This window comes from Entelurus aequoreus, linkage group LG02, assembly GCF_033978785.1.
Source record: "Entelurus aequoreus isolate RoL-2023_Sb linkage group LG02, RoL_Eaeq_v1.1, whole genome shotgun sequence".
Taxonomy (NCBI): domain Eukaryota; kingdom Metazoa; phylum Chordata; class Actinopteri; order Syngnathiformes; family Syngnathidae; genus Entelurus; species Entelurus aequoreus.
Genome location: NC_084732.1, coordinates 33,917,324 through 33,943,880, shown reverse-complemented (window position 1 = coordinate 33,943,880; position 26,557 = coordinate 33,917,324). Strand labels below are relative to the sequence as shown.

Here is a 26,557-nt window from a genome sequence, read left to right as displayed (position 1 = left end):
TACAAATATGCGCCACACTGTGAACCCACACCAAAAAAGAATGAAAAACACATTTCTGGAGAACATCCCACCGTAACACAACATAAACACAACACAACCATTACCCAGAATCCCATGCAGCCCTAACTCTTCCGGTCTACATTATACACCCCCGCTACCACCAAATCCCCCCACACATCAACCCCCCCCCCCCCCCCCCCCCTCTGCGTTGGTTGAGCGGAAGAGTTAGGGCTGCATGGGATTCTGGGTATATTGGTACCGTCAGTGTAAGATGTGTGGCTGCTGAGTTAGTACGCCTTGCTGTCACTTACGTGGGCAAGCTGAAATTGCATTCTACGTGTGGTCGAACAGGTACACTGTTAGGGCAGACTGTAGAGGGCGCCAAATGCAGTGTCATCACGCTCTGGTATTCCGGGAGTCTCCCGGGAAAAATGAGAGGGTTGGCAAGTATGACGCTATCAAGCGCCATTCATTCAAAACTCGCGGGCTGCACTAACATCAAATTTCCACATTAAAGTGCGTGCCGGTGCGTGTGTCGGAGACCCCTAGTTAACATAGCACAAAGCATTTAAGCTTTGTATGCGGTGTTTTTCATTTTAAATTAAAAAAATTTTTTTGTGGCTCCCATTACTTTCTTTAATTTGTGAAACTTGCCAAAATGGCTCTTTGAGTGGTAAAGGTTGCCGACCCCTGCACTAGATCAAGATAGATAGTGACGCAACTGGGATGGGAATCAGCACCTCCAAGTCCGAGTCCATGGTTCTCACCCGGAAAAGGGTGGAGTGCCATCTCCGGGTTGGGGAGGAGATCTTGCCCCAAGTGGAGGAGTTCAAGTACTGTTCACGAGTGACGAAAGAGTGGATTGTGAGATCGACAGGCGGATCGGTGCGCCGTCTTCACTAATGCGGATGCTGTATCGATTCCTTGTGGCGAAGAAGGAGCTGAACCGGAAGGCAAAGCTCTCAATTTACCGGTCGATCTACGTTCCCATCCTCACCTATGGTCATGAGCTTTGGGTTATGACCGAAAGGACAAGATCACGAGTACAACCGGCTGAAATGAGTTTCCTCCGCCGGGTGGTGGGGCTCTCCCTTAGAGATAGGGTGAGAAGCTCTGCCATCCGGGAGGAGGTCAAAAGTAAAGCTGCTGCTCCTCCACATCGAGAGGAGCCAGATGAGGTGGACCGGTGGGAGGCCACGGGGAAGACCCAGGACACGTTGGGAAGACTATGTCTCCCGGCTGGCCTGGAAACGCCTCGGGATCCCCCGGGAGGAGCTGGACAAAGTGGCTGGGGAGAGGAAAGTATGGGCTTCCCTGCTTAGGCTGCTGCCCCCGCGACCCGACCTCGGATAAGCGGAAGAAAATGGATGGATGGATGGATTGTATGTAAATGTTCATATTATAAATAAAGGTTTATAAAATTAAAAAATAAATAAATACATAAAAACACTTAAAGAGGACAAACACGCATTTTGTAGTTTTCAACAGGATATGTACTGCTAAATTTACGTCAGTGACGTAATGAATAATCATGATGGTTGCCTAGTAACAGAAGCAGCGTCCACCTCCCGGTGAGAGCCACTTGTCTGACAGCCTCATCCCACACTGCGGGTGCACTCACAGCACCTCTTGTGGGTGATTAGTGAATATATCAACGCTGGGCTGTCTTCAGTCTTGTCCTTTTACTGTTGCTTGCTTCTGCCACATATTGGATTCCGTTACCCGCCTCCTATAACATAACATAACGTAACGTAACGTAACGTAAATTGACGTGACGTCTACGTTACTTTACCGCGTCGCCCGCCAGATGGTGGCGGGTGCTAATCTGCTTAGACTCGGCGCTGGCCAGTGCGTCGCGGCTTCTTCCCAATGAGAGACGACGAGGAGGAGGAGGAGAGCCCGCACTCAACTTCTGTTTTGTTGTTATTCCGTTTCTGTCTTAGAGCCAGAATAGTAACAAATTGACTATTTTATTGCGCGTCGCGAGTTTAGCTAGCATGTGCAGGTACACGTGCTAACGCAACAACAACAACAACAAGTTGCACTTTTAAGGATTTAAGCTGAATGGAGCTTTGTTATGTCGAGGAGCCGGCAGCAACAGGTGAGCCACCAGTTTCTAACCTCTTCTGCTTGTTTGTAATAAATGTGTGACGGCATACAGCAACATTATTAGATACACTGTGTCCGTGCCATCCAAGACACATTATTGTGAGCCGGGGTCCAAGTAATTCAACACTAGAGCCCGACTGCCTCCCTTTGTGTGTGTGTGTGTGTGTTGTCCAAATGTGAAATTGAAGCTGATAAGCATTGCAATGAAGAGAGATTTGGCCTAAGCCTCAATTTCCAGCTAACCAACGCGAGAAAAAGCTGTTGAGTTGTATGAGAACCTGGAGGCCAGATGCCAGGAGGAAACAGGGCATGTTTAATTCAATGGGGAATGAAGAAAAAGGGGGGAAAGTGATGTAACAGTATCAGTTGAGCCATTCCTCCATCAAGCTGTACATGATAGTGTGGGCTTTGGCCGGGGAATAGCCTGCATGGCATTTTGCTTGCCTCAGATTTGTCTCATTTTGGATTTTGGTCTGACCATATCTCTCTTTCCACTCTCTCTCCCTCCCCAGGTTGTAAAATCGCATCTATCCTGCAAGGCTTTGGTTGTGTTTTCTGCTGTGTGTGCGCAGTTAACCCAGACCGAAGCTTTGCACCTTTAACCCTGGGGGCAGCGGCCAGTTAAAAATGTCCTGGTAACCCTGGAACCATGAAACCATGCCAGTCATCACTTATTCAAGCGGCGGTCAAAGGTTTCCAAGACATCTCCAACTACTGGAACATCCCTCTGGCCTCCGGAATGGTTCAAAACCTCTGTACTATGGTGTAGGACATTAGATTGTGGCGTCTTTCAGTATAGTGGAAGTACACTTAAAAACGGCAAAGAGGAGAACTTTTTAAATGACGAGACAAATATATGAGAGAATGAAGAGAGGACATCAATTTCAACGGGAAGTTGGAAAAGTTAAGAAAAAAGTCGTAGGACAAAGGACGGAGGAGATGCAAACAGAAATGGAAGCTAGCAGAATTCCATTCTTGGAGCTTGGTCATCAGCAAAAAGACAACAGCTGTAAAATAATGTTGATGATTAGGTGGCATCACATGTTCCTATGGCTCTCTCTCTTCTGCATCGCTCCAAAACCTGCTTCTTCACAGGTGAGAATATAAAAGAAAAATATTTAAAACATATATTTATGTTCCTACCAATGTTTATTTACTGTAAGGAATCATTAGGAAGGTCCACTGACCCATGAGTGTCCAAAGTCAGAGGGCCATATGTAGCCCGCAACTTGTTTTTTTACTGGCCCCCCACCTATTTAAAAAGCAAACAAAAAATTAACATTACAACAAGGCTGTCAAAAATAACTAGTTAACTCATGTGATTGAGCACAAAAATGTATTATCATGTATAGTTGCAGATTAAAGGCCTACTGAAACCCACTACTACCGACCACGCAGTCTGATAGTTTATATATCAATGATGAAATCTTAACATTGCAACACATGCCAATACGGCCGGGTTAACTTATAAAGTGACATTTAAAACTTCCCGGGAAATATCCGGCTGAAACGTCGCGGTATGATGATGTATGCGCGTGACGAAGTCAGAGTAACGGAAGTTATGGTACCCCGTAAAATCCTATACAAAAAGCTCTGTTTTCATTTCATAATTCCACAGTATTCTGGACATCTTTTGCAATTTGTTTAATGAACAATGAAGGCGGCAAAGAAGACAGTTGTAGGTGGGATCGGTGTATTAGCAGCGGACTACTGCAACACAACCAGGAGGACTTTGTTGGAGCGCTAGCCGCGCTAGCCGCCGACCTCACCTTGACTTCCTACGTCTCCGGGCCGCCAAACGCATCGGGTGAAGTCCTTCGTCCTTCTGCCGATCGCTGGAACGCAGGTGAGCACAGGTGTTGATGAGTAGATGAGGGCTGGCTGGCGTAGGTGGAGAGCTAATGTTTTTAGCATAGCTCTGTGAGGTCCCGTTGCTAAGTTGCTAAGTTAGCTTCAATGGCGTCGTTAGCACAGCATTGTTAACCTTCGCCAGCCTGGAAAGCATTAACCGTGTATTTACATGTCCACGGTTTAATAGTATTGTTGATTTTCTATCTATCCTTCCAGTCAGGGGTTTATTTTTTTGTTTCTATATGCAGTTAAAGCACGATGCTATCACGTTAGCTCGTAGCTAAAGCATTTTGCCGATGTATTGTCGTGGAGATAAAAGGCACTGAATGTCCATTTCGCGTTCTCGACTCTCATTTTCAAGAGGATATAGTATCCGAGGTGGTTTAAAATACAAATCCGTGATCCACAATAAAAAAAGGAGAGTGTGGAATCCAATGAGCCAGCTTGTACCTAAGTTACGGTCAGAGCGAAAAAAGATACGTCCATCACTGCCTCTCAAGTCCTTCACTGTAACGTTCCTCATCTACAAATCTTTCATCCTCGCTCAAATGAATGGGGTAATCATCACTTTCTCGGTCCGAATCGCTCTCGCTCCATTGTAAACAATGGGGAATTGTGAGGAATACTAGCTCCTGTGACGTCACGCTACTTCCGGTACAGGCAAGGCTTTTTTTTATCAGCGAGCAAAAGTTGCGAACTTTATCGTCGATTTTCTCTACTAAATCCTTTCAGCAAAAATATGGCAATATCGCGAAATTATCAAGTATCACACATAGAATGGATCTGCTATTCCCGTTTAAATAAATAAAAATCATTTCAGTAGGCCTTTAATCACAAAAGTTATTTTGAGCGCACATGCTCCTTTACCTTTACTGTGGATGGTTGACTAAAGGTGGCGTCCGTTATACGCTCAGTGATGAGGAGGAGGAGTGAGGAGACTATGAACTGGTGTGTTCGCTGACAAATTTCATTTCTAAATAAACTCCGCCAGGACTTTATGTAAAGCTGTTAGCAAGTTTTATGAAATAAATTATGTTAATTTAAGTAAAACGTTAAAAAAAAATGTGTATGGCATCCTGACAATAAAATTGCATTTTTGTTAAAACATTAGTACCTTTTGTGTAGGTTAATTTAAGTAGGTAAGCAAGTAATGTACTGTGGTTAATCATGATTAAGCCAAATTTAAAATGTGATTAATCTATCCATCCATCTATCTATCCATTTCCTACCGCTTGTGCCTCTCGATTAAAAAAACTAATAATTTGACAGCAACGATTAGAACACTTTACAAAGGAAGATTACGGGCAAATGAATGAGAAAAAATAATTTGAAAATAATGTTGAATGTGACAAGATATAGAAACAACGAATTGACCTAAATATAAAACTACCCTAAATATAAGTTAACTCCTTTTTCAAGACATGTTTTTGACAAAACCAAAGAAACAATAAAACTGATTTCAACATCAGTGATATAACATTCAATTTACATTGTATTAATCCAGTGCTTCTCAAATACTTCCCCTCAGAAGAAGAAAACATTTCCCACCCCACCCCCCACTCTCTGTCGGGACTAAAACATGTGTCTATAAAATTGTTATAAGTACACCTTTGCATAACATAATGTTTTAGTCTGTAACAGAAAACATTTAAAGTGCATCAATTTGCCTGAAAAAATTAATAAATCCTTATCTAAACTATAAAAATGTTTTGACCGATTTGAGCCACTTTATACCGAAAAATTGTATTAAACAAACTCAATAAATAACAATGAGTTCAAATTGATCAGCAACATTAACTCAGGAGCACAATTTGCTTTGTCACCATAAAACAAAGAGTAGATAGTTGTTTTTTTTTCATTGAAGACCGTGAAGTAAGTGACCAATGTGTACTTCATTTTTTTTTGGAAACTTCTGCACTTTGTCAGCATGCACAAACAGGGCTTATTTTCATAACTGTCCAGACTTTCTTTGCTGCACATAGTTTGCAATGTTGACATGTTTTTTAAACTTTAAGGGTTGATAGTTCAATGATAGAGCAAGAACACATTTACGATTTGAAGGTTGCGTTCACTGTGCTCAAAAGCCATACCCTGCTTTGTCTCTCTTCAGTGCTCGATACAACCACTGTACAGTAGCATTTCTGGTATTCCACATTTCTAACACATTCCATTCAGCATTTATGTTTGAATTTTAAGGAAGGCCATCCACTAGATGAGTCCCATATACATTAGTTAACGCACAAGCCGTTAAATTGCGTGGCATTAAATGCAATTGTCATTACTGTATCCGGAGTGTGTTGGGTTACGGCTGAAGAAGAAGTACATGAGGTTCAGATAAAATGGAATGGTCACACTTGCTCAAGCTTTTTCATTATTACAGGGGCATTTTCCGCCAATGGAGAACATTGCTGCCTTCAAACCCGTGTCCACTTCTCCAGCTCGTTCCACCTGTGGGGTTTCAGAAAGGAGCATCTACTGCCAGCCTGCTTCCTTGCAGACTGAGCTACTCATGTGCCATCAGGCCTCCTGCGACCAGGAGTGTCCTTATAGGTCCTCCACACCACCTTATGCTCCACTATTGCTACCTGTGTACAGGTAATCATAATTAAGAACATTGTTTTTTAACTGTGGCACATTACGCTTTCCCTCAGAAAATATAATACAGTTGGGTCCTCTCCTACTTCCTGAACAAACAGATTTCCTGGACCATATTGTGTGGACTTTTCCGCTTACCCCAGACGTTTACTCTCAACATATGAAAATATGATCCTTTAACATAACTGACGTTAGCTGGTTTGAAAAAGATGTTTCAGTATTTTCGTAAAGCTGCTGTGCCTCCTTAGAAGTTTTCTTGTGCCAACTCACACTTAGAAAATATCTGATGCATGTCTGTAGAACTATTTATATACTGTTTAGTCGAGGTTTCTGTGGTTTATCCGTTATACAGTGCTCAATACCGGGGTAGAGCGGAATATACGTTAGATCGGGAAAAAACACAGGAGGCTATATCATCCCTACAAGCCTGTTTCGCAGGTTTCCTTCGGATGTGCCGAAATACATAAGAAACACACTCACGCAGCATAGGAGCTCAAATAGAAGAGCTATGTAACAAATGCATTCTTTACAACGTTAATAATGCCCTGAGGCGTGTTGTATATGTATGAAGTAAGTCTATTTACACAATATTGACCCTTTTTCCCCACCAGGAGTGCATGCGTTACTGAAGACACAACTGAAACCGCTCCAGTCCTCCCTCAGACATCGGAGTTTGAAAATAAAACCACCTCCAAGTCAAAAAGGCTTTCCGGCGGATCTGGTAGTGTTATGTTTCCACCAAGCCAACAGGGATGCTTGGTCTCAACACCCTCTCAGAAACTGGGAGCTTCTGGATCCCTCACCCTGGCAGTATGGATTAAACCAAGCTCTCATGGAGAGATGTGAGTCTGGCCTTATCTACTGTGTGTTTTTGTATGACTGTACATGTTATATTCATAAGTCTGAGTCAGACAGGTGGTCATCAAAATACAGAGCAACTGTGTTCTGGTTACCATGCGTAAAGCCTTCAATTTGAATTTTGTCATGTCATACTTTACTATGTTGTGTGTGACAGATAGGGATGAGAGTGGGCGGGTCAGTTTCAAGCTGGTCGGTGCAAAGTTACACACACTAAGATCTGTTTTCAATCACACGCAAGTCACACACGCTTAAAAGAGGTCAGGTTGCTCTTCTACCTTGTCATATAGTGACATTATTAGCGTTTTGTCCTAAGTGACGCACCTGCATGCCTCTTAGGTTTTTAAGTGGATAAGGAGACCAAAAATATAGCTCATTGATTATTATACTGATCCCCAAACTTAAAGGGGCTGTTTGCAACCTTTACGCGGATGCATAGAGGGTGCTAACTTTCTAATGTGTTTTAAGCAGTATAAGCTGTCCATTTACAACTTTTACGTAACGACGTTATCTATGCACGTACAGAATACGCACATTAGCCCTGTGTGATTTTGGCTAATGATAGTGATTTGGCTAACTAACATTCGCTATCATTGAATATGTAGCCTATGGCATTGGAGTGAAAACTTGTGTTGCATACTGAAAAATTAAGAAAGCGGACAGCCACATTGATGCATTTCATGCATTAAACAATGCCAAACCAATTCAGTGTATATTACAATATGCAATATTGTAATACAATATCTTAGCTTTTGTGTTATAAGTGACAAAGCAAATAGTTGGCTCAGGACTGTGCTTTGGACAGCTAAGGCCTATTGTAACAACATGACTGCAAATTGTTAGTTGCATCTCTGGGACTGCTGTTATGTATGCGTAGACAAGACAGCGGTTAGTGACAAGCCTGAACGGCACACAAACTTCTATGGTTGACGAGCAATTTCTAGTCAATATAATTAATAATTCTGAAAAATATGGTCATGTGAAAAATATATATGTTCTGTTGAAACACTAATTGTAACATAAACAAGCTAGTGGCATTCTTTTAATATTTTTTGTTTGAAAAAATACAACTTTGATAAATTAGCATACAGCACCTTAAATGTAAGACATTGTGTTGATAATATAACTGGTTGCATGTTGTCTTTAGAAGTATTTTGATTATTAACATCAGCTCTCTTAAGTTTGATTTAATCAAATCAAAGTAATACATCTCTTTTTAATGTTTCATGTTGAGACTGCTTGTGAAGTTCTCTGTCTGTAGATTCTAATGATAGACAAATGTTGTCCACACATGGCACCTGCACCTTGCTCTCTCGCATTCTCTCTTTCTCTTTCGGATGGTGTTGTCAGCCACCATCATTCTTTTGTAGTCAACCATGGCCGCCATCAAAGAATATAGATGAAAAGAGGTCTCTATCCTCACCCTTGTCCATCTCCTCTAGCTTTTTTTTTTTTTTTGTCTCTGGATCGCTGTGATTTTACATCCTCCCCCTCATCCAATCATTGTCTTACTAAGCATTGTTTTTACAGTAGCGGGGGCTCACTCCAACCACTACTGTATATTACCAAGTTTTGGTTCACCTTGATTTTAGGGCTGTAGGTAGTGTCGAGGCATTTTAATCAGTTCACTTACTGAATCATTCAGTCATTGGTGGTCTTTAGTAATTTCATACTGGCCCTTTCAAACCTTGCTTTGTGCACCGGGGACAGTCATGTTTGTGTCTTGTATAGCCATAAGATCTCATGTCACAGAATCATGCAAGACTAATTGTATAATGCTGTAAGTTGTTAACACCCCATCTGCTCCTAAACCATCACATTGTTCTGCACCTGCGGCAAATTTCATGAAATAGTGAACCTATATGTATAGTATAAACAGCAAAATAAATCTCCTTTTGACAAAATATTTTTGACTGCTGTTTCTGTTACTTCCTTTTTGACAAAGACATACATGTGCCGACATTTCATACAGATGCTCTTCTCTCATTCATCCATCACTGATTTATATCGAGGGCGTCTCTGGGTTCATAAAAGCCATAATTTCCCATAAAATGTCACTGATGGTGGTTAATATGACACTCGGCGGGTGTTCGCTTGTGTGAGTCTGCAACCTGTGTAGCTCCAGAAACCTAGCAGCCGTGTAAAATATTAATATTGCATGTATAAATGTCAGAATGAGAGACGGTATCTAGTGTAGTGTTCGACTCCATGAGCTTTTGGACTCAACTCTTATAACTGAGAAACAGACTTCAAATGCCTACTAGTTCATCTCATTTTGTTCACAATCCTAAAATGTTTGTCTTTTTTTCCTCAGGATGCTGCTGGAGAAGAGTTCAAGAGAGCAATTAGTTTTTTCAGTGACCGTGTCTGAACAGTTTGTCAGTTTGCGGTACAATCAGTCCAGAAGTTTAGCTCCTCTGACGATCAGCTTCAAAACAGAGGGACGACTTGTGTTGGGCAGGTGGACACACCTTGTTTTACAGGTAATACACACAACCACACACTTACAATTGGATTTATTTTTCTGTTGTTCTGTCTGTAGTCCTCTGTGAATCAATGTGTGTTTTTTTTATATACAAGAGTAGTTTGATACCTTTTTAATTACAAGTAAATTGTAAACAAATAATTAGCCAGATTTGCCAGGTTGTTTTACAAGGAGCTAGCTAGGCAGTAGTTTGTGTATCAGATGCCAGCCAGAGGGGCTGTGCAACAGTACATTGTGTATACCTCACTTCCCAACACCTTAAAAGCTATGCTGGACAACGAGTGAACAGCCCATGGATGTTTTTTTCTTTTTTTCATTTTTTTTTCACTTTCTGTCAATGAGAAAGGACGCAAAGAAAAAGACTGCGCTTCTGCTACCAGAGTTTTTGTTAAGTCTGAAGATTTTGACCACTGATTTGCGATCACAGCCACAGGAGAGTCACCTGGGATCTTCAACCTGATTTTGGTCAGTTGAGAGGCACTGATACGCTGAAATAAAGCGAGTTGGAAGAGCCGTTAGCCTCAAGCCAACGGCGCCTTACCGCAATTCAAAGCGTTTGCCTAGCAACCAAAAGCTACGTCGAGTTTATAGCTGTTTTAAAGTGCTTCCGACGACGCAGAGTGATATAAGTTGACAGGCTCACACCTCAAATTGATCTCTGAACGGCGCAAAGTACGAAATTGTTGAAACAAACTAGTTAAAAGTGCCGCAAGTCCCTAAAGAAGCAACTGCCGTTTAAGACACAAGATGCACTGACGTCAGCAACCTGCCGCGATGCCAAAAGCTAAAAGAAAAACTGAAATCCCGAAACATTCTGTGTCAGCTGACACAGGACACAAGGGGAACAAGATTTGCGGTTGGACACAGGACATGATGGGAATCAAGAAGGGATACTACAAAAACTAATCCATGACTTTGGAAAAGTGGAGAAGAACAATGAGAGAATTTAAAGAAGAAATGAAAGAAGATCTGAGAAAAGCAACAACAGAACACAAACAAGATCTAAAAAGTCCGCAGGAAAATATAGAAAGTCTGCAAACTCAGAATAACAACATAAAAAAGGACTCTTATGAAACACGCCAACAAATGAAGACCCTTCAAGAAGACAACAACATGCTGTGGAATGTCATAGATTAAATGGATCAGGATAAACGAATGAATGATATCATCGTGACAGTGCACCGAATTAAACCAAGATCCTACGCAAAAGCTGTGAATAATGTAGGTGAACCAGATGAAATGGATATTGTCTCAGCAGAACAGCAAGTGGTCAACTTTCTGCAATCAAAGGAAATTGAAATCGACATTAATACCATCGAAACATGCATCCCACTGAACGGAAGAAACAACAACGCCACTCCAGTCGTCCTCGTGAAACTCGTAAAGAGAAAATCTAAAATGGCATTGCTGAGACAGGGAAAGAAGCTGAAGGGAACAAATGTGTACATGAATGAGCATCTCACAAAACGTAATGCTGGAATCGCCAAGAAAGCACGCGACATGAGACGGCATAGAAAAATCCAGGGAACCTGGAGCGCCAACTATAAAATCTACATCAAGCTGAATGGAAGTCCAGAAGCAAGAGTACTTGTTGTCCATGACATCAAGGACCTGGACAAATTTTAAAGTTTACACAGCTTCCACAACAACGATAACAATGGACTCTGACAGAAAACAAACACCTAAATTCTACATCAACAGTACTATGTTCCAAGGGGCAACTAAATAAGAAGACCTAGATTCAGGAGTGCATCCACCTACAGTTATAGAGATTATTGAAACAACATCAAATATTGTTGAACAAGAAAATAGGGAACTAAAAAATTTCTGCAACAAAGATAACAAAAACCAGGATTTAAAAAAATGATATAGATCCAGATACAAATTTTTTCTCCCACATCAGTAGTATTTTGTTTTTATTATACAGATGAACCATATAATAGCAACATTAAATGTGATAACAAATTGTCAATTATTCGTTTTAATAGCAGAAGCTTGTATGCAAATTACAACAACATCAAGAACTTTTTGGAATACATCAACGAACCCTTCAAAGTGATCGCTGTCAAAGAAACATAGATTGATGACAAAAAAGGAACAGATTTTGATCTGGAAGGATATGAACTAAACTACATCAACAGAACCAACTAAAATGGAGTAGGAGTAGCTGTGTACGTAGTAATGAAGAACCTGAACTACAAAGTGGTAAAAAACATGTCATTTGCTATAGATAATATCTTAGAATGTATAACCATTGAAATATGTCAGGAAAAAAGCAAAAACATATTCATCAGTTATATATATATATATATATATATATATGTTGCCTCCTTTCTTACAGCCGTATGTGTATAATACTTGTCAGACGTGTTAAATAAATACGCCAAAGAGCGTATATATCACCTAAGTCAAGTATAGAAACATTTGAAGAATGGATCAAGGCAAATTACATGGACAATGGTAAAAAAAACATTTTCTTATGTGGTGACTTTTATATTGACTTATTGAACCCTAATAAGCAAAAGTCTATTGATGACTTATTTGATACAATGTACATCATCAGTTTATATCTTAAAATCACAAAGCCAAGCAAAATCACAGGACACTGTGCCATGCTTATTGATAATATTTTTACCAATGATTTTGATGATAACACTACAAGTGGTCTACTTATAACTGACGTTAGTGATCATCTGCCAATTTTCACAATATATGATGAAAACTACAAGAAGAACATGGAAGACAAAAGGACATTTCGAAGACTTTGCACAGAGAAAAGGATGATTGCTTTCAAAATTGAGCTAGAAAAGCAAAATTGGGACAAAGTGTACAATGAAAAAGAGGTTGATGAAGCATATGAACATTTCTTAAACAATTTTTTTCTTTTTCTTCTTTTTCATTTATTTATTTATTTCAGGCAATGACATAAACAAGTACACAGTTGACAACACATAATAATATAAATTAATATAGTGCAAAAGGTAATGTATAGTATGTAATGCATGATTGTCCAGTTTTGCCTGAAAGGGAGTGGGAAGAAGATAATTTATTTAATCCCACCCCCAGTTCTCCATTCAGTGATTATTCACATGAGTTTCACTCTTACTTTGTTCAAAGATTAATACAGATGTTGTATCATAGTGGCATTACCACAGGTAACAATAATTATTACACTGTAACAATAATTTGTATCAACAATGTAGGAATAATGAATATACCAACAATGGTAATAGACAACAAAGCAATAATGGTATGAGACAACATAGCAATAATGGTAAGGAAACATTGAGCACATGTTAACACTTTGAGACAGAGTACAGCAGCAGGTCAAATTAAAGACCCTCATCTCTATATTTGAATCAGACCACATGTTTGTATAATAGTTTAAATCGATTAATAGTTTGGCATTGCTTGTGTTGTAAGTCCAGTTTGTTCCATAGTTTTACTCCGCATACAGACACACAAAAACGTTTATGAGTGGTTTGAGCTCTCGGCAATAAGAAATATCCAAAGTCTCTCAAGTTATGAGCCTGCACTCGTCTTATAAAAAAACGTTGTAGATTAGGCTGCAATAATTTTTATAATAATAATTATAATAATTTGCATAAACAGATTATGAGTATGTTCTAAATCAGTGGTTCTCAACCTTTTTTCAGTGATGTACCCCCTGTGAACATTTTTTTAATTCAAGTACCCCCTAATCAGAGCAAAGCATTTTTGGTTGAAAAAAAGAGATAAAGAAGTAAAATACAGCACTATGTCATCAGTTTCTGATTTATTAAATTGTATAACAGTGAAAAATATTGCTCATTTGTAGTGGTCTTTCTTGAACTATTTGGAAAAAAATATATAAAAATAACTAAAAACTTGTTGAAAAATAAACAAGTGATTCAATTATAAATAAAGATTTCTACACAGAAGTAATCATCAACTGAAAGTGCCCTCTTTGGGGATTGTCAAAAATGTCCTCTCCTGTTGTTCTCCCCTCTAATGTTTTACAAAAAAGTATGTGGTCATAAATATCGTCAGTACCGATGTATCTGACACAACCTACAAGTTGTGCATTTCCACTAATATCTGTGGATTCATTTAGCTGGAGGGAAAATGAGTCGCTAAGTTTTCCAACAACTTGCTCAACAATGTCTTTTCCCATTTGATCTACTCTCCGGCAAACAGAGTCATTTGATAAAGGCACATTCTTTATTTTCTTGGCTGCGTTTTTATCCAGTATTGTCTCGGTCAGCACTGCAGCGGCTGGAATTATCAGCTCTTCAGCGATAGTGAACGGCTTTTTTGGCTTTAGCAACAAGCAAAGACACTAGTCTAGTGACAAATATATCATGAATAATATCCTTAGATATTATTAAGCATTATTATTATATATATAATATTATATTAGCATTATTAATATCCTTAATAAATGGCAGTACCATAAGCACACATGTGATTGTGGAGTCAGTGTTACAACCTGGCATTTACACATTGTGTGGCGTTGGGGTTGTCCGACTTTTTTTGTGGCCATAAACGCAGCACTGGCTAAGTGCCATGAGTGCGTGTGTTGGTGCAGGTGAGCGAGCGAGCGGCTTCTGTTGAAACGACGGATGACAAAGTTGGTTTAAGCCTGGTTTGTATGGCAGAAAATTACCAGTTTTTATAGATAAAAGTTTTTTTTACTCATGTTTTTGGTGTGGTTACAAACAGTTTTGCTCAATAAAGTGATTGATGGAATTCCTGTCCGTAAAGTGTCTCGACAGACGATAATTGAACTGTGTTGACAAAGATTGTTTTATTCATTGGGGCCACTCTTGTTGTCACCTGTCACTCACAGAGTTGCATTGCAAAATCATACAGAATAAATTGTAATGTGTTTATTTTGTTTAAAGTTCAGATGGGATTTTTGATTTCCTGCGCGGCATTAATTTGCAGTGCGCTGAGGACGCGTGAGCGGTGCGCAATTGCGCAGGCGCGCACTTTAGAGGGAACGTTGTCCAGGGCTTTGGCTGATGTTGTGGAGGCTTTCCGCATCGTGTCTTGAGATGACCTGAATGCATTTAGTCTCCTCTTTAAAAAATCAGGTGGCTTACCGACATGGCAAGCGTGTTTTGTCCGGAGATGCCGCTGAGGATGCGCGGCCGCTTCATGCCGCTGTTCGCTAACATTTCTCCACAGAAAAAACACAATGCCTTGGGGGGGTTACAACTCGAAGCCGTAAATCCCATTAACACATATTCTTTGGAATACTGTCTGAATTTTGCCGGCTCAGGTTTGGCCTTCTTTGGCACATGTTCTTCCTGGTTTTCAGCTGCATTACTGCTATGCTTTAACCACGCCTCCATTGTTTTCTACATTGATAGTTGATTGACAGTTGGTGCCGTGTGGCACCGCCAGGTAGGATCAAACCATTATGGCATGGGCCATGGGGGAAACTCTGGGTTTATGGTAATGAATGGAATAGCCTACTTGATTTGATGTTCAGTTTATGAACTTACATTCATATTTTGTTGAAGTATTATTCAATAAATATATTTATAAAGGATTTTTGAATTGTTGCTATTTTTAGAATATTTTAAAAAAATCTCACGTACCCCTTGGCATACCTTCAAGTACCCCCAAGGGTACGCGTACCCCCATTTGAGAACCACTGTTCTAAATAACCAACGTTGTGAATGATCCGCACTGCTCTTTTCTGTAATATGATCAGAGGATGAATTGGGTTGTGGTAAGTATTCCCCCATACTTCAACACAGTATGTAAGGTATGGCAGTACTAAGGTGCAGTATAGAGTACGGAGTGCATTTTCATTGAGGTATAGTTTTGCTTTGTTTATAATTAAGAGGCTTTTGGAGATTTTTGTTTTAATGTGTCTGACATGAGGTTTCCATGATAGTATACTATCAATTATTACTCCCAAATATGTATTCTCATTTACGATTTCAATTTGGGTACCATCAATACTTATTTTCTGTTCAGGCGTTATGTTGCGATTTCCAAACATCACTATCTTAGTTTTATTTATATTCAAAGATAATTTATTTGTGTCCACCCATTTTATTTACTATGTTTAGTTCTGTGTTTACTGTATTTATGAGCTCATTATAGTCATCACTACTATAGAATATATTTGTGTCGTCTGCAAATAGTATAAATTTCAATACTTTGGATGTATTAAACATATCATTAATATATACATTAAACAGTTTTGGCCCGAACACGGACCCTTGGGGGACACCACAAGCAATGCCAAGAGTATCAGATAAAAATTGACCCATTTTTACAAACTGTACCCTCCCTGTTAAATAACTTTTTAACCAGTCACCAGCCAGCCCCCTAATTTCATATCTTCCCATTGTATCTAGTAGAATTGCATGATTAATGGTATCAAAGGCTTTCTTTAAATCAATACAAATACCAACTGCATATCTTTTATACTCCAGTGCATTAGTAATTTCTTCAATAGCTTCAGTTATCGCCATTGAGGTTGTTCGTTTGGACCTAAAGCCATACTGACCGTCATTGATTATATGATGCTTCTCAAGAAAAGATTCAAGTCGAGAGTTAAATAGTTTCTCTAAGATTTTTGAGAACTGAGGCAAAAGAGAGATTGGTCTGTAACTAGTGAAAGCGTGTTTGGTGTCACTTTTGAAGAGCGGAGTTACCTTAGCGATTTTCATTTGACTTGGAAAGCAGCCAGTCTGGAATGATAGGTTACATATATAAGTTAATGGTTTTACAATATTCAGTATAACTTTTTGAACCAATATCATTTTGATATCATTGCAGTCAGTGGAGCACTTACTTTTACACTTCCGCACAATGTTTGTCACTTCCTGCTCATTTGTAGCTGAGAGGAAGAATGACGAAGAATTCTGTTCAATAGTTGATTTTGTAACTCCATTGTATGGGATATCAACAGCCAATTTAGGACCAACATTTACAAAAAAACTATTGAACTTATTCACTACATTACTCATATTATAATCTTCACCGTTTTCATCAATAAATTAATCAGGATATGTCCATTTTGAATATCCTTGTTTGATTAGACTATTCAAAACATCCCAAGTTCCTTTTATATTGTTTTTGTTTTCAAATAGTTTTTTTTTGGATAATATAACCGTTTGCTTGTTCTTATAATATCAGTTAATTTATTTTTGTACTTGTATCGTTGTTCGACTTCTTTTGTTTTTATTTTGATGAAAAGTTTGTAGAGATTGTTTTTCTTTTTACAGGCATTAATGATCCCTTTTGTGATCCAAGGGCTATTTTAATTTTTTCCTTTTATAAAATATTATTTCACGGGGCAATGTTTATTATGCAGGGAAGTAAAGATGTCAAAAAAATTACAATAAGCACTGTCCACATTTGGTTCTCTGTATACTGAAGTCCAATTCTGAACTGCTAAACTATTGTTTAGGGCACAGATTGTTTCCTCAGTTGTTATTCGTTTAGAGATTTTTTCCATAGTGTCTTTGGTTTTCTTGAGATGACAGTCATATAAAGTAAAAACGGGTAAATGGTCAGTGATATCACATATAAATAGGCCACTGGTGACTTGATTTCCCATAATGTTAGTAAAAATGTTGTCGATGATTGTGGCACTATGTGTTGTTATTCTGCTTGGTTTGGTTATGGTTGGATATAGAGACAAACTGTACATTGTGTCAATGAAGTCATCAACATGTTTTTGCTTGGTTGAGTTTAACAAATCAATGTTAAAATCACCACAGATAAATATGGTTTTATGGTTCACAGAGGAAAATAGTTTACCCATCCACTCATTGAAAGTTTCTATGCTTGAACCAGGTGCCCGGTATACACAGCTCATGAAGATATTTGTATTTTTGTCATTTAGGACTTCCACTGTTAAACATTCAAATAATCCATCGACTGCTATGGTCATGTTTGTTAAAACTTGAAATGTAACAGATTTATGAATGTACAATGCGACCCCTCCTCCTATTTTATTTATTCTGTTTGTGTATCTTAATTCATAGTCATTCAGACTAAAATCAGAATCAGAATCAGAATAGTTTTATTGCCATTGTTTGAGAACGGGTTCACAAACTAGGAATTTTTCTTGGTGCAAACGTGCGACATAAAACACATATAACACATATTTGGTAATAAAAAGAGCTGTAACTGAGCTATCAGATAGACTTAGAAGGAATTTAAGGAATTTTATCATTTTTGAACCAAGTTTCAGTAATTTCAATAATGGTAAACGGATGACTAAATTCTTTCAAGTAATCCTTGATAGCCTCAAAGTTAGTGTACATGCTTCGACTATTGAAATGTATTATTGATAGACTATCTTCTGATTTTACACTGCTTTCATATTGTTCACAGGTAAAATAATTACAGTTTCTTACAATCGCAGAGAAAAAATTATCAGGGTCTATCTCCATGTCAGTCTCTATTGTGGCGTGCTCTTGATACTCACACATGTCCAGTTCTTTTTGTTGATGTTGTAGGATCTTCTGTAACATGTCCATATTAATACTTGGTGTGGTCTGTGTTCTTGGTGTGGGTAGCATTGAGATGATGTAGAAGTCACAAAGCTACATTGATACCAAGTACTGCATCAATGTCAATACTTATCAAGATCTTCTATGTTCCTCACCACCAAGTTCATAATACTTTATGACAAACATTGTCCATGGAAACAACTCCGTAGAAAGCAGAGAAAGAATAATCAACCTTGGATGACAAAAGGATTGAAAAATGCTTGTAATAAGAAGAATACATTACATAGAAAATTTATAGCACAAAGAACTACAGAGGCAGAAAATAAGTACAAAAAGTATCAAAACAAGCTAACTAACATACTACGAACATGTAGAAAAGAATATTACAGTCAATTATTAGACAGGAACAAAAACAATATGAGAGCAACATGGGGCTTCCTCAATAGCATTATTAAAAATGGCACTAAGAGGGATTACCCCCAATACTTCTTAGACGGAAACAAAAATAATGACCACATAAAGGAAGTAGTTGAAAGCTTCAATAATTACTTTGTAAATATTGAACCAAAATTGGAAGAAAGGATTCCAGACCTAGTTTCAATTGAGGACTATAATGATACCATAGAGCGAAATCCCAACTCCAAGTTCCTCAGTAATGTGACACAGGAGGAAATAGTTATAATCGTGAAAAAATGCAAATCTAAGACTTCAACTGATTGTAATGAAATTGGTATGGATACAATAAAAAAGGTTATCGAAAAAATCTCAGGACCATTTATGTATGTTAGTAACCTATCATTTCAAACAGGTAAATTCCCAAACAAAATGAAAACAGCTAAAGTTGCACCAATTTATAAGACTGGAGACAGACACCAATTTACACATTTTAGACCTGTTTCTTTACTTCCACAATTTTCTACAATCAGTGAAAAACTGTTCAATAACAGATTAGAGAGTTTCACAAACAAAAATAGAATACTCGATGAGAACCAATATGGATACAGAGCTAATGTTTCAACTTCGATGGCTTTAATTGAAATTACAGAAGAAATTACCAATGTAATAGATAGTAAAAATTGTGCGGCGGCAGTGTTTATGGATCTAACTAATGCATTTGACACAATTAATCACAATATTTTAATTAAAAAACTAGAATGATATGGCATCAGAGGGTTGGTCTTAAACTGGATAAGAAGTTATTTAACGAACAGGAAACAATACGTGAAGCTAGGCGAACACACATCTACAACGCTAAATATATCCTGTAGTGTACCTCAGGGATCAATACTAGGACCAAAATTATTCAATCTCTATATAAATGACATTTGTAAAGTTACAAAAGATTTAAAGTTAGTATTATTTGCGGATGATACAACAGCGTTTTGTTCAGGAGAGAACACACAGAAGCTAATACAAATTATAACAGAAGACATTAACAAATTAAAAAGATGGTTTGACAAAAACAGACTATCTTTGAATCTCAGTAAAACTAAAATAATGCTATTTGGTAACAGTAGAAGAGAAAGTCAAACACAAATACAAATAGACGGAATAGAAATTGAAAGAGTAAATGAAACCAAATTTCTAGGTATAATGATTGATGTTAAATTGAACTGGAAATCTCATGTAAAAAATATACAACATAAAGTAGCAAGAAACACATCAATAATGAATAAAGCAAAACATGTTCTAGACCAAAAATTGATTGATTGAGACTTTTATTAGTAGGTTGCACAGTGAAGTACATATTCCGTACAATTGACCACCAAATTGTAACACCCGAATAAGTTTTTCAACTTGTTTAAGTCGGGGTCCACTTAAATTGATTCATGATACAGATATATACTATCATATATACTATCATCATAATACAGTCATCACACAAGATAATCACATTGAATTATTTACATTATTTACAATCAGGGGTGTGGAGGGGGGGGGGGTATGGACATCAAGTAGTGGACATATAGAGAGAGAGAGAGAGAGAGAGAGAGATCAGAAGGCATAAGAAAAAGAAAAAGTATCTGCATTTGATTGTTTACATTTGATTATTAGCAATCCGGGGAGGGTGTTAGTTTAGGGTTGTAGCTGCCTGGAGGTGAACTTTTATTGCGGGTTTGAAGGAGGATAGAGATGCCCTTTCTTTTATACCTGTTGGGAGCGCATTCCACATTGATGTGGCATAGAAAGAGAATGAGTTAAGACCTTTGTTAGTTCGGAATCTGGGTTTAACGTGGTTAGTGGAGCACCCCCCTGGTGTTGTGGTTATGGCGGTCATTTACGTTAAGGAAGTAGTTTGACATGTACTTCGGTATCAGGGAGGTGTAGCGGATTTTATAGACTAGGCTCAGTGCAAGTTGTTTAACTCTGTCCTCCACCTTGAGCCAGCCCACTTTAGAGAAGTGGGTAGGAGTGAGGTGGGATCTGGGGTGGAGGTCTAGAAGTAACCTGACTAGCTTGTTCTGAGATGTTTGGAGTTTAGATTTGAGGGTTTTGGAGGTGCTAGGGTACCAGGAGGTGCATGCGTAATCGAAAAAGGGTTGAACGAGAGTTCCCGCCAGAATCCTCAAGGTGCTTTTGTTGACCAGAGAGGAAATTCTGTAGAGAAATCTCGTTCGTTGGTTAACCTTTTTGATTACCTTGGTTGCCATTTTATCACAGGAAAGGTTAGCCTCTAGAATGGAACCTAGGTAGGTGACCTCATCTTTCCTGGTGATGACACTGTCACCTACTTTTATGGTGAAGTCATTGACTCTCTTAAGTTTGATGTGGGACCCAAACAGGATGGATTCTGTTTTACCCAAGTGGATGGATAGCTTGTTGTCAGCGAGCCAGGTGCAAGTTCTACAGAGCTCAGCACTGAGGATTTTCTCCACCTGTGACTTGTCCTTGCCGGATACCAGCAAGGCAGAGTCATCCGCAAACAAAAAAATCACTTCATATTCGCTACTGCTCGCTAGTATTACCATACCTGAGTTATTGTGTAGAAATATGGGAAAATAACTACAAAAGTACACTTCATTCATTAAGTGTGTTACAAAAAAGATCAGTTAGAATAATACATAATGTTGGATATAGAGAACATACCCTTATTTATTGAATCAAAAATACTGAAATTCCACGACATGTTGAATTTGCAAACAGCTAAAATTATACACAAAGCCAACTATAACCTGCTACCCAAGAATATACAACAATTCTTCTCAAAAAAAGAGGAGAAAAATAATCTTACAGAAAATTTTAATTTAAAACATTTGTATGCACGTACAACTCTTAAGACATTCAGTATATCTGTATGTGGAATTAAATTATGGAATGGATTAAGCAAAGCAATCAAACAATGTACTAATATGATCCACTTCAAGAAACTCTTCAAACTTAAAGTGTTTACAAAGTACAAAGAAGAAGAACCATGATAAACATTCTGAATTTATTTCATCCATCCATTCATTTTCAAAATAATCTTACTCATCTCACTATATGAAATGTAACTTACTTCACCGAGTATTATTTATTTATTTATTTATTTTGATTTTGATCACTTATGGAGTATATTGTGAATAAATTGAGAACAGGAAGTGAACAAAAGTTTTAGCAACTGTTATGTAAAAGAAAAGGGGTAGGATTAAATAAGCTCTGCTTCTTCCTATGTTGAAAAGAGAAACTGGAAATTGTGATGTATCATGTTGTATGCTTGCATGTTCGAAATAAACTCAAACTCAACTCAACAGTCCATGGCTTTTAACTCATTGGCTAGCACTGCTCGAAAAAGCGTCTCAGTCATTGGGGTTTTGTGGACCACAGTTTGAGCCCAGCTTGTGTAGGGCTGGACAGTGCAGGTCAGGATGACCACTGTTAATTAGCAATTGACTGGAAAACAAGGCAAGACTCTGTTGTTATTGATAATTTGGTCTTTGCTGTAAGGAATTATTGATAATTGCAACTATAATATAGATTAGTCCCCTAGCTGATAAGACAGCAGGTAATTGTGTGTCTCCATATACAGTGTGGAGCCGCTCCCCTAAGTTAATAACACTCACATCCATTATAGCAAATAAAACGCATTTATTAATATAGGGGGTGACCTATTATGCAAAACCAATCTTTCTAACCTATTGGTAATCGTTTTTGTGTGTTTGAGATCTGCAGTCCCGAAAATTTTAAATCAAAACTATAGAAGCAAGAAGCGGATATATTGAAAGAACAATCTTTCCTTCCTTCATACTTCCTCCCAACCAACCGTTTGCAATATGCCCAATTTGTGACGTTTTTCCAAAGTGTGTCGTCAGCAGATATCTCCATATATGGTAGAAATTTACCCAAAGAGCTTTGCGCGAGTCCACATTGTTATCCAATGCTGTAGTCAATAAGCTCTTTCTTTTTCTCTATTCTCTTGTTGTGCGGCAGACTGGTTCTTACATGCACATGCATTCTCCGCTGTTGCCATTTCTAATACAAAGTAGTGTATAAGTCAAACTTATATCTGTCAGTAGACTCAATATGGAAGCGCTAAAAATTTCAACATGGCTGACAGGGAGAAGATGCAGTAGAAGAAAAGGCATGTAAATAAGACTGCCCACAAAACGGTACCTCCTGAAGAGATGGTCAGAAAGCGGCTTGAAGATGGTCTGTAAAACATTATCTATGCAAAAATTTGCTAAAAGAACCATTACATATTATGTAAACCACAAGGAAGTGTTTTAAATGTAGAATAAAACATAATATGACTCCTTTAAGTGTCAATATTAAGTATTAAGACAATCTAAAGGTATACACCAAGAGCAAGCAGGAGCAGACATGCTAATAGTTAAGATAGCTGCTAAGCTAGCTAGAAACAACAGAGGAAATAAGTGATAATTTATGGGTGATCGGAATCAGAAGCATAAATCCCTGATCGGAAAATCCCTAATCAGTGCAAACCTCTGCTATGGCACAACTCTTCTGTGCTGCATTATTCTGTTTAATACAGGAAACAAGAGTTCAGAATAGGGCTGGGCGATATATCGAATATACTCGATACATCACAGGTTTGTCTCTGTGCGATATAGAAAATGACTATATCGTGATATTCAAGTATACGTTCTCACGCAGTTGATTTTAGCTGCGGGCATTACACTACATGCGTTTCTCACTCTTTCTTGTCTCTCCTTCTCACAGAGACAAAACAAGCGCGCCTTACACACGTCACATACTGTCACGCGTGCAACGTCATACACCCTCGCGGAGCAGACAGGTAGCGGCATAGTAACGTTAGCTGTGGTGCTAGTGGTAATACGAGAGAAAGAAGGTGCGAATCTGGTAAAAAATGAAGGAATGATTAATTCCCAAGAAAAACAGCAGGGAGTCCATCGTCTGGCGGTGGTTTGGCTTCAAGCGGGTAGATGGTGAACAAGTATGCGGCAAAAGCGTTGCTACAAGAAGTAGCACCACTGCTATTGTGTAGAATCATTTGAAAAGTCACCCGCTAGAGAATGAAGAGTGCTTGAAACTCCGCATGTCAACATGTCCGGCCGGTGCCACACCCACAAAATGCCCAAGCAACCATTTCCACATCAACACCGTATGAAAAAAAATAGTCAACAACAGGAGATAACGTCCGCAGAAACCTACCACATAGCGAAGGACATACACTATTTGATTTCCTATTATGCAGCTAATTTTTATTTGACAGTTATTGAAATATCTTGTGTGACATCATGCACAAAAGTGCACTTTATTTGTTTTAAACTATTGTAGTGGTGTTCTGTACAAAAAGTGCACTTTAAAGGCCTACTGAAACCCACTACTACCGACCACGCAGTCTGATAGTTTATATATCAATGATGAAATCTTAACATTGGAACACATGCCAATACAGCCGGGTTAACTTATAAAGTGCAATTTTAAATTTCCCGTGAAACTTCCGGTTGAAAAAGTCTATTTATGATGACGTATGCGCGTGACGTCAATCGTTGAAACGGAAGTATTCGGACACCATTGTATCCAATACAAAAAGCTCTGTTTTCATCGCAAAATTCCACAGTATTCTGGACATCTGTGTTGGTGAATCTTTTGCAATTTGTTTAAAGGCCTACTGAAATGATTTTTTTTTATTTAAACGGGAATAGCAGATCCATTCTATGTGTCATACTTGATAATTTCGCGATATTGCCATATTTTTGCTGAAAGGATTTAGTAGAGAAAATCGACGATAAAGTTCGCAACTTTTGCTCGCTGATAAAAAAAAGCCTTGCCTGTACCGGAAGTAGCGTGACGTCTCAGGAGCTAGTATTCCTCACAATTCCCCATTGTTTACAATGGAGCGAGAGAGATTCGGACCGAGAAAGTGATGATTACCCCATTAATTTGAGCGAAGATGAAAGATTCGTAGATGAGGAACGTTACAGTGAAGGACTTGAGAGGCAGTGATGGACGTATCTTTTTTCGCTCTGACCGTAACTTAGGTACAAGGTGGCTCATTGGATTCCACACTCTCCTTTTTTTATTGTGGATCACGGATTTGTATTTTAAACCACCTCGGATACTATATCCTCTTGAAAATGAGAGTCGAGAACGCGAAATGGACATTCAGTGCCTTTTATCTCCACGACAATACATCGGCGAAATGCTTTAGCTACGAGCTAACGTGATAGCATCATGCTTTAACTGCATATAGAAACAAAAAAATAAACCCCTGACTGGAAGGATAGATAGAATATCAACAATACTATTAAACCGTGGACATGTAAATACACGGTTAATGCTTTCCAGGCTGGCGAAGGTTAACAATGCTGTGCTAACGACGCCATTGAAGCTAACTTAGCAACGGGACCTCACAGAGCTATGCTAAAAACATTAGCTCTCCACCTACGCCAGCCAGCCCTCATCTACTCATCAACACCCGTGCTCACCTGCGTTCCAGCGATCGGCAGAAGGACGAAGGACTTCACCCGATGCGTTTGGCGGCCCGGAGACGTAGGAAGTCAAGGTGAGGTCGGCGGCTAGCGCGGCTAGCGCAGCTAGCGCTCCAACAAAGTCCTCCTGGTTGTGTTGCTGTAGTTCGCTGCTAATACACCGATCCCACCTACAACTGTCTTCTTTGCAGCCTTCATTGTTCATTAAACAAATTGCAAAAGATGTCCAGAATACTGTGGAATTATGAAATGAAAACAGAGCTTTTTGTATAAGATTCTACGGGGTACCATAACTTCTGTTACTCTGACTTCGTCACGCGCATACGTCATCATACCGCGACGTTTCAGCCGGATATTTCCCGGGAAGTTTTAAATGTCACTTTATAAGTTAACCCGGCCGTATTGGCATGTGTTGCAATGTTAAGATTTCATCATTGATATATAAACTATCAGACTGCGTGGTCGGTAGTAGTGGGTTTCAGTAGGCCTTTAATGAACAATGAAGACTGCAAAGAAGAAAGCTGTAGGTGGGATCGGTGTGTTAGCGGCTGGCTGCAGCAACACAACCAGGAGGACTTTGACTTGGATAGCAGACGCGCTATCCGACGCTAGCCGCCGACCGCATCGATGATCGACTGAAGTCCTTCATCGCTCCGTCGATCGCTGAATTGCAGGTGAGCACGGGTGTTGATGAGCAGATGAGGGCTGGCTGGCTGGCGTAGGTGGATAGCTAATGTTTTTAGCATAGCTCTGTGAGGTCTCGTAGCTAAGTTATCTTCAATGGCGTCGTTAGCAACAGCATTGTTAAGCTTCGCCAGGCTGGAAAGCATTAACCGTGTATTTACAGGTCCATGGTTTAATAGTATTGTTGATTTTCTGTCTATCCTTCCAGTCAGGGGTTTATTTCTTTTGTTTCTATCTGCAGTTATGCTATCACGTTAGCTCCGTAGCTAAAGTGCTTCGCCGATGTATTGTCGTGGAGATAAAAGTCACTCTGAATGTCCATTTCGCGTTCTCGACTCATTTTCAAGAGGATATAGTATCCGAGGTGGTTTAAAATACAAATCTGTGATCCACAATAGAAAAAGGAGAGAGTGTGGAATCCAATGAACCCTTGTACCTAAGTTACAGTCAGAGCGAAAAAAGATATGTCCTGCACTGCACTCTAGTCCTTCACTCACATTCCTCATCCACAAATCTTTCATCCTTGCTCAAATTAATGGGGTAATCGTCGCTTTCTCGGTCCGAATCGCTCTCGCTGCTGGTGTAAACAATGGGGAAATGTGAGGAGCCCTTCAACC

At 39.0% G+C, this 26,557-nt stretch overlaps 1 protein-coding gene across 7 annotated transcripts in view; it reads left to right on the top strand.

Annotated features, from left to right (window-relative positions):
* The first annotated feature begins 1,613 nt into the window (after positions 1–1,613).
* Positions 1,614–26,557, top strand: part of ush2a (Usher syndrome 2A (autosomal recessive, mild)) — a 395,330-nt gene continuing 370,386 nt past the window's right edge. For all 7 annotated transcript variants that reach the window (XR_009821723.1, XM_062025662.1, XM_062025687.1 and 4 more), the window contains exons 1-5: positions 1,614–2,101; positions 2,622–3,204; positions 6,341–6,555; positions 7,167–7,397; positions 9,728–9,896. Coding sequence is in view for 6 of the 7 variants with exons in the window: in XM_062025662.1 (XP_061881646.1) it covers positions 2,950–3,204; positions 6,341–6,555; positions 7,167–7,397; positions 9,728–9,896 (870 nt within the window). In the remaining variant the exon portion in view is untranslated. The remainder of the gene's footprint in view (positions 2,102–2,621; positions 3,205–6,340; positions 6,556–7,166; positions 7,398–9,727; positions 9,897–26,557) is intronic.